The sequence below is a fragment of the Varroa destructor genome, unplaced genomic scaffold, assembly GCF_002443255.2.
Source record: "Varroa destructor unplaced genomic scaffold, Vdes_3.0 BEIS01000003.1, whole genome shotgun sequence".
In the NCBI taxonomy this organism is placed as follows: Eukaryota; Metazoa; Arthropoda; class Arachnida; order Mesostigmata; family Varroidae; genus Varroa; species Varroa destructor.
The window spans coordinates 1,362,793-1,378,864 of record NW_019211456.1 but is presented as its reverse complement, the minus strand read 5'-3'; the positions used below and the strand labels follow the sequence as shown (position 1 = coordinate 1,378,864).

At 38.0% G+C, this 16,072-nt stretch overlaps 2 protein-coding genes across 6 annotated transcripts in view; one reads left to right on the top strand and one right to left on the bottom strand.

Moving 5' to 3' along the window:
- Window positions 1-16,072, bottom strand: part of LOC111248384 (prestin-like) — a 50,954-nt gene that overhangs the window by 32,994 nt on the left and 1,888 nt on the right. The window contains exons 5-9 of the mRNA XM_086984318.1: window positions 3,365-3,529; window positions 2,276-2,428; window positions 1,787-1,869; window positions 1,235-1,382; window positions 397-588 (exon numbers count right to left, since the gene is read on the bottom strand). Coding sequence (XP_086840444.1) covers window positions 397-588; window positions 1,235-1,382; window positions 1,787-1,869; window positions 2,276-2,428; window positions 3,365-3,529 — 741 coding nt within the window. The remainder of the gene's footprint in view (window positions 1-396; window positions 589-1,234; window positions 1,383-1,786; window positions 1,870-2,275; window positions 2,429-3,364; window positions 3,530-16,072) is intronic.
- On the top strand, window positions 4,345-15,427 carry LOC111248383 (uncharacterized). 5 transcript variants are annotated; one of them, XM_086984313.1, is made up of 7 exons: window positions 4,345-4,615; window positions 10,227-10,435; window positions 10,776-10,952; window positions 11,104-11,350; window positions 11,633-11,937; window positions 12,388-12,639; window positions 12,894-15,427. In XM_086984313.1, the coding sequence occupies exons 2-7, from the start codon at window positions 10,271-10,273 to the stop codon at window positions 14,682-14,684; spliced, it is 2,937 nt and encodes a 978-aa protein (XP_086840439.1). In that variant the 5' UTR covers window positions 4,345-4,615; window positions 10,227-10,270; the 3' UTR covers window positions 14,685-15,427. The 5 variants fall into 5 exon arrangements, with proteins under 5 accessions (XP_086840439.1, XP_086840438.1, XP_022656355.1 ...); XM_086984312.1 differs by lacking the exon at window positions 4,345-4,615 and adding an exon at window positions 4,763-6,036; XM_022800620.2 differs by lacking the exon at window positions 4,345-4,615 and adding an exon at window positions 4,763-6,400.

Sequence of the window (16,072 nt, the reverse complement as noted above, 5' to 3'; positions counted from 1 at the left end):
ATTACGGTTTTAGCACAGTGGTATGAATGTCTAGGCAAATTAAAAAAATTAGGGATGGCTGTGCTGTCCTCACGAAAAGCTGAGTTTTAAAGACGATTATTTTCTGCGATTTCATGTGTTAGGTGAAAAAACTCACTACACCGATATCAAAACAATGAACTACGAAGCACGCAGTGCGATTGAGGCATGAGTCGGCCGTAACAGATTTCAAAACATAGGTTCTTTTTTGGCACGATTTTTCGAACGCCTACTTCAAACCCAATTGAAAGAGGAATCGAATAGAGTAATTAAGATGTCTAGATCAAAACTTAAAAGATGATGAAACTGAACACATGGAATCGACATACGAATTAAAGCTATATTTGTTAGAAAACAACTGATGAAAAAAGATCTGACCTTTGGAAGATAGAAGAAAAGCGGTCCCGCAAAAAGAATCGTAAAAAAAAGAAACATCGACGAAAATATCGTCGTTAGTTGAGTTTTCCCGCCTGCTTTCTCCTGAACTGAGCTTCGGGACAAAGATGCGGCACATGGGAAGCAGTCAATAAACGATCCGAAGACGTTGGCTCCACCCATAGCCACCAGCTCCTGTGATTGATATAAATATAATTATATTGAGAACGTCATTTTCTTTGTCTAACTAATAATAATAAGTTAATATTAAAAAAATTATATCAACCTTATCTTTCCGCTAAAAGAAGCCGGAATTCTCTCTAATGTTGTTTCATATGAACGTACATAGACATAAGGTCCATGTTTTTTTCGGTGGTAGGTGCTTTGGTTCAACCAGACGCGTCTTCCATGCTATAACGACTGATAAGACACTTTACGCAGATAAAATACAGGTGATGACGGAAATTGAACAGCCGTGGTCAGGCTATGATTAGAATTGTATAAGTCGTAACACGTCAATCGATTTTTAACTAATTTATCCCCTTTGATGCATAATAGTTGTTCGTAATAATACAAGTATAGCACCATGTGCAACAAATTCATATAGAACAATATACAGAAAACATAATTACCGTTTTTCAAAGAAAGGAATTACGGACTTGGCAGAATCACATGCTGACCAAAATAATTACCTGTTCAACACCTAGTTAGTGCTTTCCAAGGAAAGTTGTAAATTTCTAAAAATGTATTAATAAACATATTTACAAGGCATTTAAATAAATAGTATATGACTGCGTTCAAAACAGAATGTTTCTTTTCATTTTACGAAATCCTACATTACCTGATTAGCATCTACGTTGTAACGATTTCGCCTCCCAAAAGTCTTTCCTAGCGATAGAGCGATCACGTAACTAATGAATGCAATGATTAAAGCGTCTTTAATCATTAGAGGGAACAAAGAAACTTCAGGAAGAGATACCCGCGGCACGCTGAAATTAAAACACTGATTCGTTACACCTTGATCAATACGCACCTCGATGCAATCTAGCAAACCTATACAACCAGCTAAAGGTAACGTCAAAATTTTTATTATATCTTTTCGAACATAGATATATGAAGTGCATCTACTTTGAAAGCATGCACTTCGTATGCTCATGATGCACTCTCCGTCTTATGCAGGCAAACCCCCACGATGGTGTCACATGATTTTACTGACACTATCGTCAGTGGAAGGCTTTTTTTTTGTTTTACTAGAGAAGGCATACACAACGCTCTGCATACAGGTTGAGCACCCCAGAAATATATATATATATGCTGTATGCGGTTAATATCTAAGTAATGATACCTAGAAAGGAATATGGTATTATCGTGCGTTGTAACACTATACACGCACCCTGTCGGAATATGGCCCATAATCGACGAGCCATACTTTTCTTGGAGTCCAATGAAGTAGCTAAGAATTGTCGCAACAACGACCTGTACAAAAGAAAAAAGGTGTTGCAAAACAATTTTGAAATAAAATGATGATTCTTACATGTGTTACAACTCTACAACTGGAAGCAATTTTGAAATTTCTACTGCGTCCTACATGACAGTAGGCACTGAGATAACTAAGCTCGAACTAACTATAAATAAAAAGAAGAGCACACAAAAGCATGAAAAAGAAAAGTTTTCTATTAATACAAAAGTGTAACAACAAAGGCACTACTTTTCTATTTTAAGATGAGATTTACGATTCAGGAAATCTGCGCATTTCCGATTTACACAAATCAGCGCGACTTAAACGGCAGCGCCATCTTACATGAAAAGAACTAAGTAAAATCTAAGATGCGACGAAACGTATGAAGTATTTTGTAAATATAGAAGAAAACACTCTACGTACCGTAACGAGTTCCATTGGGAGAGGCATGAAGAGCTTAGCTTTAAAACGCTCGTTAAGCAGCTGCCCCTGATAAATGAACAGCATAGCCGAAATGCCAAATAGTGCGGTCATCCAATTGAGCTCCGTTATGTGCGCGACAATATCGTAGAGACTCTAATAATTGTTTATGAGCCACATTCGCTAAAATTAGTGGTTTGTTTAATGTAAATGAATGAACTGGTATCTCAAAGGGTAAAACGTTTTTGTAAAGTTTTCTTTGACAATTAAGAAATATCGCTGGTGAGTTGGGTCCTGCATGGCCATAATCTAAAAAAACGGTTGACACGGTCGTTTACTACCGATATATGGTTACCGATAGATCGCATGTTGTTCTGCGATCACTTCCCCATCGTTGGAGCTTCGGCTAACCTGTTTAGACCATTTTTGATAAACATGGGAATTAGTGCATGATTTGGTGATTTGAGCTAGTGTAAAAAACTATAATGTCGAAGGGATTATTAAACAGAAACAGTCGTCGTTTTCTTAAAGAAATTGCTTTTCTGCAAGTAGTTTATCTTGAGCAATCCATTTATCTAGTTTTAGACCAACTGTTCTGGCTTTTGTTCCGTAGCATGAGCAACAGCGAACGTGATAGAAGTACATGTATAGCAATCTGACTGCCTTTACAATATTGGCATACTTTACATAGGGTCCGGATAGCAAGTAGAAGCTTCATGCATCCGTTCCACCCAGATTTAACAAATACGGTTTCCAGTCGATCAGTTTTACCCATTTACTAAGAATCCAAGGAAGTTCCAGTAAGTAATAATATTAAAGGATAATGTTAGTCATAATATTTTGGTAATACGGTGCTAGTTCTTTAACAAAGCAATTTGGCCAGTCGCTGTAAATGAATCCATTGTTTTGCCTTACTATAACATACATTTCAGCTAGACATCAGTTGTCGATATATCTTTGCTTTTTCCTATGACAGCAAACTGCAGAAACAAGGACCACAGTTTTTTTTAACAACAGTTAACGTGAAGTAAAAAAAGGTTTTTTTTTTTCACTACATCCCTATTGGTCACTGGTTATCATGGCAATACATACAAGTAGAGCTTTGAAAGCTCCTTTTCTTCGTGAAACTTTGATGTCGAGTAGATCTCGTAATTGAGCAGAAATAACGTGCATTGCGGCGCCAGTAACAAATCCAGACAGCATTGGTTCGCTGAAAAAGACAGATAAACTGCCCAATGCGAGCAAACCCATGATAATCTGTAATCGAAAAACACCAAATCACCATCATGCAACAACAATAAATAAGTTCATTAAAGCGAACTACGACCATTTGAAGAACCAAGCAACTACTCGTCGCCTCCGCCATTGGCCGCAGATGTTGATCAACTTGATGCGTTAGTAGTATCCATTTCATAGATATGTATAAGCGATATAAGTTTTTAGTTATGCGACAGTTATTTTGAGTGGCTTACTAGACACCAGATGTTAGATAATGCATAATCTAGTTAAGCATGCCTAATTAAATCAAACGTGCGGACGTATTTCTCACAATAAAGTGAAAAATACTTTCAACAACTAATAAATGAATCAACTGTATCGAAAATGCTAATATGATGCCAACGGTTATATGAAAAGGGTATTCGAAGGCTGCGTGTCTTAACAGTAAAAGCAATCGGAAAAAATGTTTGGCACAATAAATATTTGTATAGTTGTTGTAAACACATTCGTATATCTTTTATATCGTACACACATCTTGGCCATTTTAAGTGCTTTGAGGCTGTAATAATCTGATGATAGGGATTATACTCTTGCTTATATAATATATGCTTACTAAAATCTTATAATTTGATTTAATAGGTCCACAGCAAGGGGTTCCCTAATTGACGTAGTGACCGTTTACGTACGATAACGTACATAAATGCCGTAACACACACGCCTCCGTTTTCTTCCAAAAAACACAATGGATTGTCACTACGATGCTTTCCAGAAGTACGAGCTATTATCTCCATGTGTGAGGATGGCGCTTGTTGAAAACCGGTGCGAAAATACGCAACTTGATAATATGACTAGCAACTAGGAGCAAGTAGTAGTAGCAAGTACTTTCCAAGCGACTATCCGGGTTCACCCTTCAAATTGATTTCCGTATTTTAAATGAACGTAAACGCCCTTGAGGATTTGTTGAAACATGTAGTTCAGCTGAGAATCACGGCTTCAAGCAGAATCTAAAATCTTGTTGGCATCGTGAATGATCTGGCAACTATGGTAATATACACTGTCGCCTTTATTCACTGTTGCAAGATCGACTGCGCAAAGCAGTAAAGAAAACTTTGCTCCCTGATTAGGGTGAGTTTCATAGTGACACAGACCATGCAAAAGACGTTTAGGACATGTCTTGTAATTAAATAAGTGACCTTCACTCATTTTTTTTTACAAAATATTGTTCTCTAATAGGAAACGTTTATGAGATAACCTGTTAGCTTCACCGTTTATAAAAAGAGAACACATACTACTGTATGGAATATTCGTTTATTTGCTACAAACATCCTGAATTGCATTTCCTTGATTCGTAAAAATCTAACACCACGTTTAAACTCGCTTGAGTCTAAATTCAGGCTTCTATATAATTATATTAACCAAAAATGCTGTCCTTTCAATTGCCAATAGCATCAGTATCGCATGTGTCTTTCTTTTGCAGAAGTTGTTAACTTCTGAAAAGTGCAGTGCATATTAATAATAATGTACTACGTTTGTACATGTAATTGTTTTGCGCTCACGCTTCAACACAACAACGCAGCATCAGCAGAATTTAATATTTTCAAAATTACACTCGACGATTCTTCTAACTACATATGCAGTATCCTCCATTACAGGTTCATGAGTTGTTCTTTCTTCTTTCGTACCCGGTTTTCGTGTTGTATCGCAAACTCCTGGGGGTGTGTATTTTCTTCCTCGTTGGCGATTCTACCCAAACCAAGCTTCGTCGTATCGAGGTTAATATACGAAATTGTATCAGGTTGAAACCATCTTCGAAATGCCAGGTCATAGATTAAGCGAGAATAAAATATAGAAACGCCAAGGATTACACCAGCAATGGGAAAATAACATCCAAAACGCTGGTTAAATGACAACTTCGGTACTTTTATTGGATTTTGCCGACGTGACCAAGGATCAGACATGGTTTTAGTTATACTTGGTTCTTCTGTCTTTCTCTCAACTAAGCGAATTGCATCTTTTCAGAGTGATCCGGGTTCAAACTGTTAAGTTTCCAATTAGTCTGTGTGGTATGAGTGGCAAATCAGTTTCGCGCATCTAACGTGAAAGCTTCATATGAAACGCAAGCAGCCAAAACGGTTTACATGGGCATCGTAAAAAGGCTTGATCCTCCTAGCAAACGCGAACAATGGAACACATTGTTTCAATGCATTGTAGAGTAATAATTTCTTGATACTACCAGAGTGAGAGGGTTTTTGAACATTCACACCCAGATCACGATTTCATTGCACACCGTTGGTGTACCTCAGTCCAGTACGTCGGAGGCAGCCACAAATCCTGTTAGCTGGTAGGAAGTTCGTTCTAGAACATGTATGCGTGAAAATACAACTAGGATAAGCCGCCGAAATGGCACACGTGGAATACAGAATGACGATGACGACGTAACCGAACAATGGCGTCGGTCAATGTTATTGTTGTTGTTACTTAGCAGACGACACACGAAGTCCAGGATAGCTGTTTATACCGTAGTGCTCTCAGCTGATTGTTGATCGGTCTGTAAATGATCTTCCAACTATTGATATAGTGAAATAATTTTTAGCACTATAGTAAGAACGTCACTGCTATGCGAATCAATTCGTTAACTGGCTTCTGCAATAACATGTGACTTGTGGTGATACAGAAGGTTATTATAACGGTGTACCGTCAGGTTTTTAAATTCATTGGTACGGAGCTAGGTTGGAGTTGGCTTTCGATTAAAGCCTTTACGACACCTAAGTTAAACCAAAATTTTCCACCAGTCTAGAAGCCAGTGAAAATAGTGAAAACATGGTGATGTTTGCATCCTTAGATATACTGAGGAACGTTTCTATTATGTGAAGGCTTTTGTGCAACTCGTCATAGGTTCGCGGTAAAAGGGTAAGATTTTCAAGTACGGTCAGTTCGCAACTTGAATAGGCTGATTCAATAGGCTGATGAATAGGCTGTGTTTACAACAATTTTTTTTAGCTGATGTTGTAATGCTTTTCTTATTCAAGTTTACTGGACTTTGTTTTGTATTACGAGTAATGCCAAATAAATTCACGGCTTCATCAAATATTTGTACAGGTTTAACAACAAACTGGAATCAATATAAGTGAGCCAGTGAAAGTTCGTGTTTCAAACACATACTACTCGTAGATGTGGCACGTAATGTGTTCTAAGAATGATTTTTTCTCGAAGAACAAAGGAAGAACACAGGTTAAATTGTACAATCATTAATTCTGAAATGAGAAACGCAAAGCATCATGAACCATGGATTTTACGAAAGAAATTCTGAAAAAAAAGTATGATTGCGACTTATTTACTTACTATGTAAAACAGTTGCTCGACTAGGGCTCCTAGAATTTCCGACTAGATATATTGCCACCATTCGCTGCATAAAACTACATTGTGGGTTTGATGGCATTTGAGGAAATGCACGTTTGAATCAGAGTCAGTGGTTTACTTGGTGTTTATTTTTATTAATAACGTATATAAAGATATCTAATATTGAAAGGCTTTGCGTGATCAGGATTCGATTGCGCCATGTGCGCTAAATGGAGGCACCCATTGCTATAACAGTAAGGTTTACCGGAAAAGATCTAACATATAAACTCATCTGTTTGCTCCATTTGGGCCGATTCAGACGAACTGCAAAAGAAGTATCATTTTGCCGGAAAGCAAAAGTAATTATGGTAGATGGAACAAAGAATGACTGACTATCAGATAAAACAAATATATTCGATTAAGGTAATTATTGTGTTGATTAAAACTCATGAAAAGATGTGTAAGAGAAGCTCATGTCCATCAAAACGTTTGAGCGACAGTTTATGGTGGACGTCAACGTATTGGGTTATATGTATGATGTAAATATGTCTCTATATTATAATAACTTTTGTGTCATGATCGCATTTTTTGGAATCAATTTTTTTATATGAATATGCATTTACATTGGAATAAATCTCAAAGAATAGGATAGAAAAAAAAATATTTTATTTAAGTAATATATAGTTACCAATCAAATATTTTTACTTAAGGCAACGGCCAATTCAACAGGAAAATTGTGGTCGGAAACATAACGTTATATAGGACGGCCAGAGCGCATTATTACCAAGCCATCATTTGAATTAATTAGTAATATTAAAAAAATATATAGTAAGTTATAGATTTTGTTTTACGCTTTTTACTAAACAACGTAGTTACATTATAGAGTAAAATTCTTTAACACTGGAAAATGACGCCAGTCCTATACAGTCATCGCGCAGTGACTACGGTGCTGCAACCATGTATCTTTACCGCAATAGCTAGGGCACAGATATTAAAAGCAATCTTGCCGTCAGATAATTGCTATAAAAACATTACTTTTTGTTGTTATTTTCCCGAGATACATTTTTCATGTTACTACCAAAAAATCGTTTGATTAACTAATGTATAGCTGAAACATTTTGTCCTAGCAAAATCTGGTTGGGGAAAATCAGTTGAAGACAAGTTTACACGTGATTGCTGACGCACCACTTCTAAACGTGATAATAAAACAAGAATCGGACTCATTTGACTTACGAGTTAGCACTAGGTAGTTTGAACTCCAGGCAAGAACATGAAGGTTTTATGTAAATATTTTGTATACATTTCGCGGATATTTGTATCGACGAAATTTGGTTGATGTTAGTTACGTTATGGCTAAGATATAATTCTAATAAATTAAGCGTCATTCGTTACAACTAGAAAACATCGTACAGGTAAAAACCATTTAATTGAAATTAAAGATCCATAAGTACAATTGAACGATTGACGAAATATTGTAGTTCCTATCTGAGCTATGATTGCTAGTTTGATTTTCATAAAACTACCTTCAGAGCGAAACTATTGATACGCATACATGCACATGTCTACAAGCTACTTATAAGGATTTTGCTAAGTTTCTGAGATTTGGTAAGGTAAAAACGCATGTGAATTTAGCAGGTGGTCTCTGGCCTTGAATTGTTCGGCATTACGTATGGCGATTAAATGTGTCGATTATAGGTTGCAAGTTCGTTGTGAAAAATGTTTATATCGATATTAAATAATGAGCCAAATGGCAACACACGACGTCGTCTAATGAATCTGTGATAAATCGTAAAATCTATAAATTATATAACGTGGCAAAATGATTCCATCAGGAAGTTGTGAAGGCGTGAAAACCTAGCGGACGGGAACTTAGAAAATGTTTTATTCTTACAGAAGGAAAATGTACGACTCCAAAGTGTGAAAACAAATATCGTAAAGTGGTCATTTTAGACCCAGTAAGCGTCAGTCATCGTAGTAATGATCTACTGTGCTATGGACAGTGAAACTTAACCACATGAAGCGAAAGCAATAGTTATTTACAGGAAATTGAAGTTGTAATTTGTCATCATTTTGCTTCTTACTTGGCGGCATCAAAAACATTTTATATAGACAACTCGAAAGTAATTATTTTCCAGGAGGTTTGCCGTGATTTACTTTTATTCACTTGCATAAAATGACCTAATTCTGTGCTAGCCCGGATGTATAAAGCAACAACATTGAAACAATAGTATCAGTAGCAGCAAGACATTGTTTCTACAAGGTGCGCTATTGTTAATCAGACTTATGAAAGCAGTGCGTGCGTGCACGTATGTATATGCGTGTTTGTATATTATGGTTTTGCGTTACGTGTGTCTGTATTCGCCAGTGTACGCATATATATTTTTGCAGATACTGCGCGACGCGGAATTGATACGTTAGCTTGCGATGTACACTGTACGTGTCTATGATTGAATCATTGGGATAATGGCAACATCAGCGAGATTTGTAATATATGACACAGACCTATTGGCGTTCCCTAGGAAGCAATTTCCAGTCCAATTACATTTCACGTAATGTATGCGAAATGCTTTGACACATTGTGGTGATGATAATCAGTAGCGGTTGAAGGTGGAAAGGCTAAACTCTTCTTCACACATGCTTAAGCAACAACCACAGTTAGAATCTAATAAAAATCAGAAGTAAAGAAATGGCGGCTGCCAGTAAAGTGTGCACGGAAACTGCCGAAGATTGTTTTGCGCCATTCCCGACAAGCGCAACCGAAAAGAGTTCTACAGAAAAACAAGACGTTGAATCGGATACGCTCCTAAATCGTCAGATTATTCTACGGTCATTGACAGGGTTCACCAGGAATGGTAATAGATATTACTTCCGTTTATACGTCCTGCCTTTCTGGTTTAGGCATTACTGATTATTTTTCAGCGACATATTAATACAGGCATGAGATGAACATGTAGGATATGGCGCCAACATATAAACATGTGAAGCGAAACGTACAATTTCGCACACTGCCTGCGGTTAACGTTTAGTGTGAGCATTATTTTTTCGTCAAAAAAAGGACACAAGAACACCGCCTATGCCACCAGATGACCATTTATTGAGCCTTCTGTGAAGACAGTTTCAGCCATCACGTAATCAAATCTCTAGGTTTTTCGTTGAAGAGATCGAATATTTTTTGGAGACTAGCTTTGTAGGCATAGATCACACAGGATAGAAAAGTACAGAATTACCTGTTGATAAATTCGGAGTTGATGAGCTCGTTCTCTTTAGCAAAACAACGCATTCGCAATACCGCAGTATTACAGTCAAGTCATGCATTGAAAGTAATCATTTCAGTACGTCGCTTTATAATTAATTTTCCTGTTCGCTTTTTTGTTGTTTCAATTACTTCATCTACTAGATTCCGATTTGGTAGAAGTCTGCACGCAGCAATCATCAGCGAGCATGCCGTCGTCCCTAAGCAGCCTTATTAATCTATCTAATTCCATCATAGGAGTGTCCCTGCTTACTATGCCATATTGTTTTCAACAATGCGGTATCCTCTTGTCCTGCGTTGTCCTTGCACTCTCCACATTCATCAACAAATACGCCTGTCATTTGCTGCTCAAGGTATTTCAACTGAAGCTCACAACAGATCATGCGAGTTGGCGCTTTTATTAGAGCTTTCGGGGAAGCCGGTTTTGGCATTTCTCACAAAGATTTAATGTAAATACCATGTATATGAGATAATAGAGATGAATGATAATTTGCCTATTTGAAAGATACACTGTTTTTGAAGGTTGCTTTGTAACCTTTGCCTTTCGGTGAACCGTGTAAATGTATGCGTGTACCTCTTTGGTCAAAATTTGTTATTAACTAATTACGGTTATGCATGCACAGTAGCTTAGCAGAATTTTTTTCAACACGATCCGATTCATTTTGGCATTCAAAATGGCACTTATAAATGCAGGCGGCGATGCTAACACGTAGGAGAAAATTGGAGTACCTCGCGTATCAGACTCTCGGCTATAATGGTAAACTGCTCATTGAACTGGGATTGATCTGCTTTCTGCTCGGGGGATGTGTGGCGTTATTCGTAGTTGCCGGAGATCTTCTGCCTGCTCTGTTAAGCTCAGGCGTTGCGCAGGTACGAGTTATGAAGAAATATTGATGTTACGAATAGTGAACGAGTACAAATGAAATTAGGCCTTTCATGCGCGTTGCGCTTGAAGCTTAATTTAGTATTGAGCCTAAGTTGTCAATGAACTCGTTTGTGGGACTTTTTTCCTGTTTTTCAGGAGTCACGAGTGTATCTGATGGTGTTTCTCGCCTTCTTTGTGGCTCTTCCTTTATCACTTCGTCGGAACACAGAGTCACTCACATCGTTCTCGTTGATTTCGATGCTGTTTTATGTGTTTCTTGCTATAAAAATGTTCTTTGATTCATTGCCAGCCCTTCTAAATGGCAGCTGGTTTCACCGGGTCGTTTGGTGGAATACAGACAATCTACTTGCTATCCTTCCAATATTCGCAATGGCGCTTGCGGGTAAGTCTAAGAATTATGTTAGAACAAAGTCAAGTAAGAAGCTTAGATTAGATATCGGACATATAGGTGTTGCATAGCATATTTTATATAACAATTATGTTGAAAAGCTGTATACGTAGTTCTGCACCCTCGTTCCAACTAGGTTCCCTTATGTAGCAACTATTAACCTGCTTTTGCTTTTTTTTTTTGTCGAATTGGATCTAAATACGCTCCGTTCAGTTTAACTCATGTATTATTAATCATCACTAAGTAATTGATGTTTCTGACCATTATTTGTAATAGGTCAACCCCAGGTGTTCGAAGTGTTCGACCTCGGCGCCATTGATGTACCTCAAATGCGTGTTCTTGATAGAACGGTCTCATCAGCTATGCATACATGCTTAACCGTGTACGCAGTCGTTGGGTTCTGCGGGTACATTGGTCAATACCAAAGAGATGCACCTCTGCCGGGAAACTCACTTTTATTACTAGACGACTCTTGGATGTCATGGATGTTCAAACTGGGTTTTGTCGCTTCACTCATCATGTCCTTTCCGTTGTGCTTATTTCCCTGCCGCACCTCATTGCATTCTGTCATTTATCGAAGGGTAAAAATATATTGATATTCTGTAAAATGTGTGTATACTTTCATGTTTTCTGCATAGAGTCTCGTTTATAATATTGCAATAGCACGATTATTAAAAGAACGCGTGATTTCATTGCTGCGATTTTTTTTGCTGTGTATCGCTGCAATGATATTACTGCAATGCACAAGATCAAGAGAAGTTTATCAGGTACGGGTGTTCTCACATATAATTTATTTTTAGAATACTCTGAGACACTAAGCGGCTAAAGCTGACGCCGATAGAATCGTTAATGATTAAGACTAATATGCTAAGTCGACATTGGTTACCAGTATCTGCGCCGACAGACACTACATAACATACAGGTTTTTGCTTCTTAATTAGGATTTTTTTTGTAAAAGCGATCGTCGATTTTTTCATCGGCCTGCCTATTGATTTTGATATTCCCAATATTTTATGCCTGAATATATTTAGAATGCAAAGCTCCACGAAGTGTCATCTTCACTACACGACTTCATTCCGGAGAATCGCTTCAAATTATTGACGTTCGTGCTACTGACATCGACTTTGGGGGCTGCCCTACTTATTCCTCGAATTGAACTCTTCCTTGGAATCACTGGGGCAACGATTGGATGTGTGGTGTGTTTGGTGGCACCAGCTCGGATATTCCTTGGGGCTGCCAATGGCACGAATCAAACAAATGCACTTGAAGGACTTATGGCACAGGTATCGATCACATTTTCACATCCTAACACCAGAGTATGCATTTGGAATTCAATTAAGCCCCTTTAATATTATATATGCTAAAATATATCTCGATTTTCGGACTTTTATTCGTAGCACTGGCGGTATTAATATTTTATATGCGCTATTCCGTATATTTTTAAAGACTTACAGCAACGCTTTTCCGCCCTAAATTAGATTGAAAGTAGACACATTCAGGTGAAATAGCAAATCATTCTTTGTGTTTGTATTTTCAGTTTGTCGTCCTCTTGGGGTTAGTGATAATGGCCCTATGCAGCTTTTCCATGATAAACCGCCTTCATCAACCCGAAGCATTTAGCCCCGTTGAGTTAAATGACAATGGGAACGGTGTCAATATACATGACAATGCTATGCACAAGATGCTCAAGGGTTTTCCTTTAGAATCAAGAACCGGTGGCATTGTTACCCCTATCGTGAAAAATCAAAAGCAGGAGGATAAAGCTACTATGTCAAAAACCATAGCTGAGATGAAGGCTCCATTAGTGGAAAAGGAAAACAAACGGATCGAATTTCCGGATCATCAAAAGGAAGTTCGGGAGGTCAGGACAGTCCCGAACAAAACAATAGGACCGCTAGATACGGTCAAGCATCACGTTGGTAACAAAAACGAAGAGCCGGCCGGACACATTGTTTACGTTTCAGATCTGCTTGATATAAAACCATTGAGTAAACCTGACATTTCTGTCAATGTAGACAAAATAAATATTGCGAATGGCAAGCAATCTGTTACTAAAGCAGAAACAGTTATGGAACAATCATTGCCTCCTCCATTAGCTGTTGACACTGCAAGGTTAGCTGGAGCTTCGAATGCGCCGAAAACGGGTGTATCGTTTTCGCCGGACTCACTGCGTGTGCGAGGAGGCAAGAAGGACAAGGACGAGATTAAGTTACTCGAGAAAATAGCTGAAGTACAGCAAGAGCAAAAGAGGATGATCGAGGACATCCAAAAGGAGCTCAAGCAGGAAATTGCACTACATAAGGAAATCAAGACAAATCATAGTAAGGAAAACGAGTTCGTCGAACTATTTGAGGAGAAAATGAAACGTATTGATAAACATATAAAAGATGCTGATAAAATAGGCAATAAGACAATGAAAGATGCCATTGGGGCAGGGAACATTAATACCCCGAAAGAGGAACCTTGGCTTAATGGAGCAGACAAAAAACGCCTAGGGTTCAAAGGTCCCCTAAAAATCCTTAACAACCGAATACAAGAACAAGCAAAGAACGCTGCAAATACACCAGCGAAAACAGCTGAAACTAAGTTAGCTACTGAAGTTGGTGAACAAACTGCAAACATTCACGGTCAGGAAGTTCGTCTTGTTGAGACGATATCCATACCAGTAAAGCCCCAGATGAAAATTAGAGAAGTACAAAATCCTGATATGTCTTCTAAGAACTCTCCCCAAAATCCACAAAAAATAAATGAGAAGGAAATAGCTTCGATAAATCAAATAGTTATCCCCTCAAGAGAACAAGCGCTAGACGAACAGCCTGTGCTCGGTGTGTTTGGAGTAAAGAATTATCCACTTGAAGCACCTGCATTAGTGCGGATTCGACAAGCAGAAAGCGCAGTTGCGCCTGGAGACTTAATACCTCAAAAATTAGCTGAAAACTCAAAAAAGTTGGTGATTGTTCCTGTTGAGAAGCCAGCGCTACTGTCAGAGGTGAAAAAAGATCAGGGACCAGCACTGATGAAAGACCTTGATAAAAGCATTAAGCAAGACAAACAAGCATATAATAAGAAGAATAACGCAGGGAAAAACGAAAAAGCCCAAGAAGACAAGATATATAAAGATGAACCTAAAGACAAGAAATCACAAGAACGACACAAACGGGAAGATAGCGTTGTTGTTAGAAATAATAATGTGAATGAAAAATCCACGAACTTAGAAGAAAAAAAAGAAGAGTATTCGCCCAAAGTAGATGCGGCTCCACTTGTTGTAAAAATGAACCCTGCTGCAAACAACGTCTCTAAAAAGGAAGCAGTACATAAAGAAATTTAGTTTTGTTATTTCACATTCAACAGGATTTTGTACTGTTAACTGAACATAACACACTTATTACCAAACTAGTATTATATGTCGTACTTTTTGAAACACTTTCTTTGCGCAGCACGCAGTATTGGGCAACAAATTACTACCTTTCAACCACTTGTAGCTGATTGCATTATAAAGTAGACGCGGTCCATGTAAATAGCATGTTAAGTATTTGGGTTAAAAGGAAAAATCCAATTTCATGTACACCCGAAGACTTCGTATTGACCCTATATACCACGATCTACACGCATGGCACAGTCTTTATGTAACTGCCCCACTGCATGACGTTCAAGCTCAGTTATACGTTTAAATTAGTTTTGATGAGGCCGCTTAACTGTTTGTGGGCTTTAGTTGTCTACAGAAGTATGATGCCTCTTGACAATGATAGATAAGTATGTTAGTGTTGATGACACTGATGTTATGCTACTGACCCTGTGATATCTGTTTGTTCTACAAAACGATAGCTATCCTCATTAGCTAATAAGATTTTTCCATTCGTTGTACAAAAGTTCATCTCATATGAGTTATAGTGAGCCAAATAAAAGTAAGTTAATTGTTTGTTTCACGATCTCTAAATGAATATCGGTGGAGCAAGGTGCCGTCGAAGGCATATATATTCAGATCGTCTCACGGTTTTTGTTGAGAATAAACTGTAAGCATTATTCTTTATACAGACATAAAAGTATAAGTAATAAAATTTATTCTTACAACTTTTGCTTATTTATTGGATTGGAAAAGAAGTTTTCGCGGTTTTTTAGTAAATAGGAAACGTCACATTTTCTTTTTTTCTCAGAGAGAGTGTGTCCAGTGATGGGGGACATATAATTATTATGTCCCCCATCACTGGACACACTCAGGTCAATCTCTATTTCATGTCGACAGTACTTCTCCTTACCGATGACAATTCTCTGAAAAGATTTTGTGGCCGTATGACGCTTTATTTCAGGTGAGATGTTTAGGTACAGCGTTAAGCCGTAATCCCTTGTCGGATTTAGAGTTCATGGCGTACCCAAGCTCCAAGTATGTGAGTTAACCCAAGTGACTTGGGGTAGCTAACCGTACCCTATCTTTTCGGTTAACTCCCAACTCGTTGGTTATCTTCATTCAAAAATGCCTTCAGATGGTCGGCCAAAGCGAAAACGTCCACTCGATCCCGAGTATTTGCAAAAATTTGGTAAACCACTCCTAAACAATTCTTTTAATTGAAATGTTGCTGCCAGGCACAAAGCAGATGCCTCGGACTGTTTCGGGAGCGTTTCGGTCTCGACGAAATGCACAGTACATAAAGGGGGAAATACACTTTTTGGGAATATATCACATGGAATATCTATTTTTGACGAGCTTCTTAAGTTGAA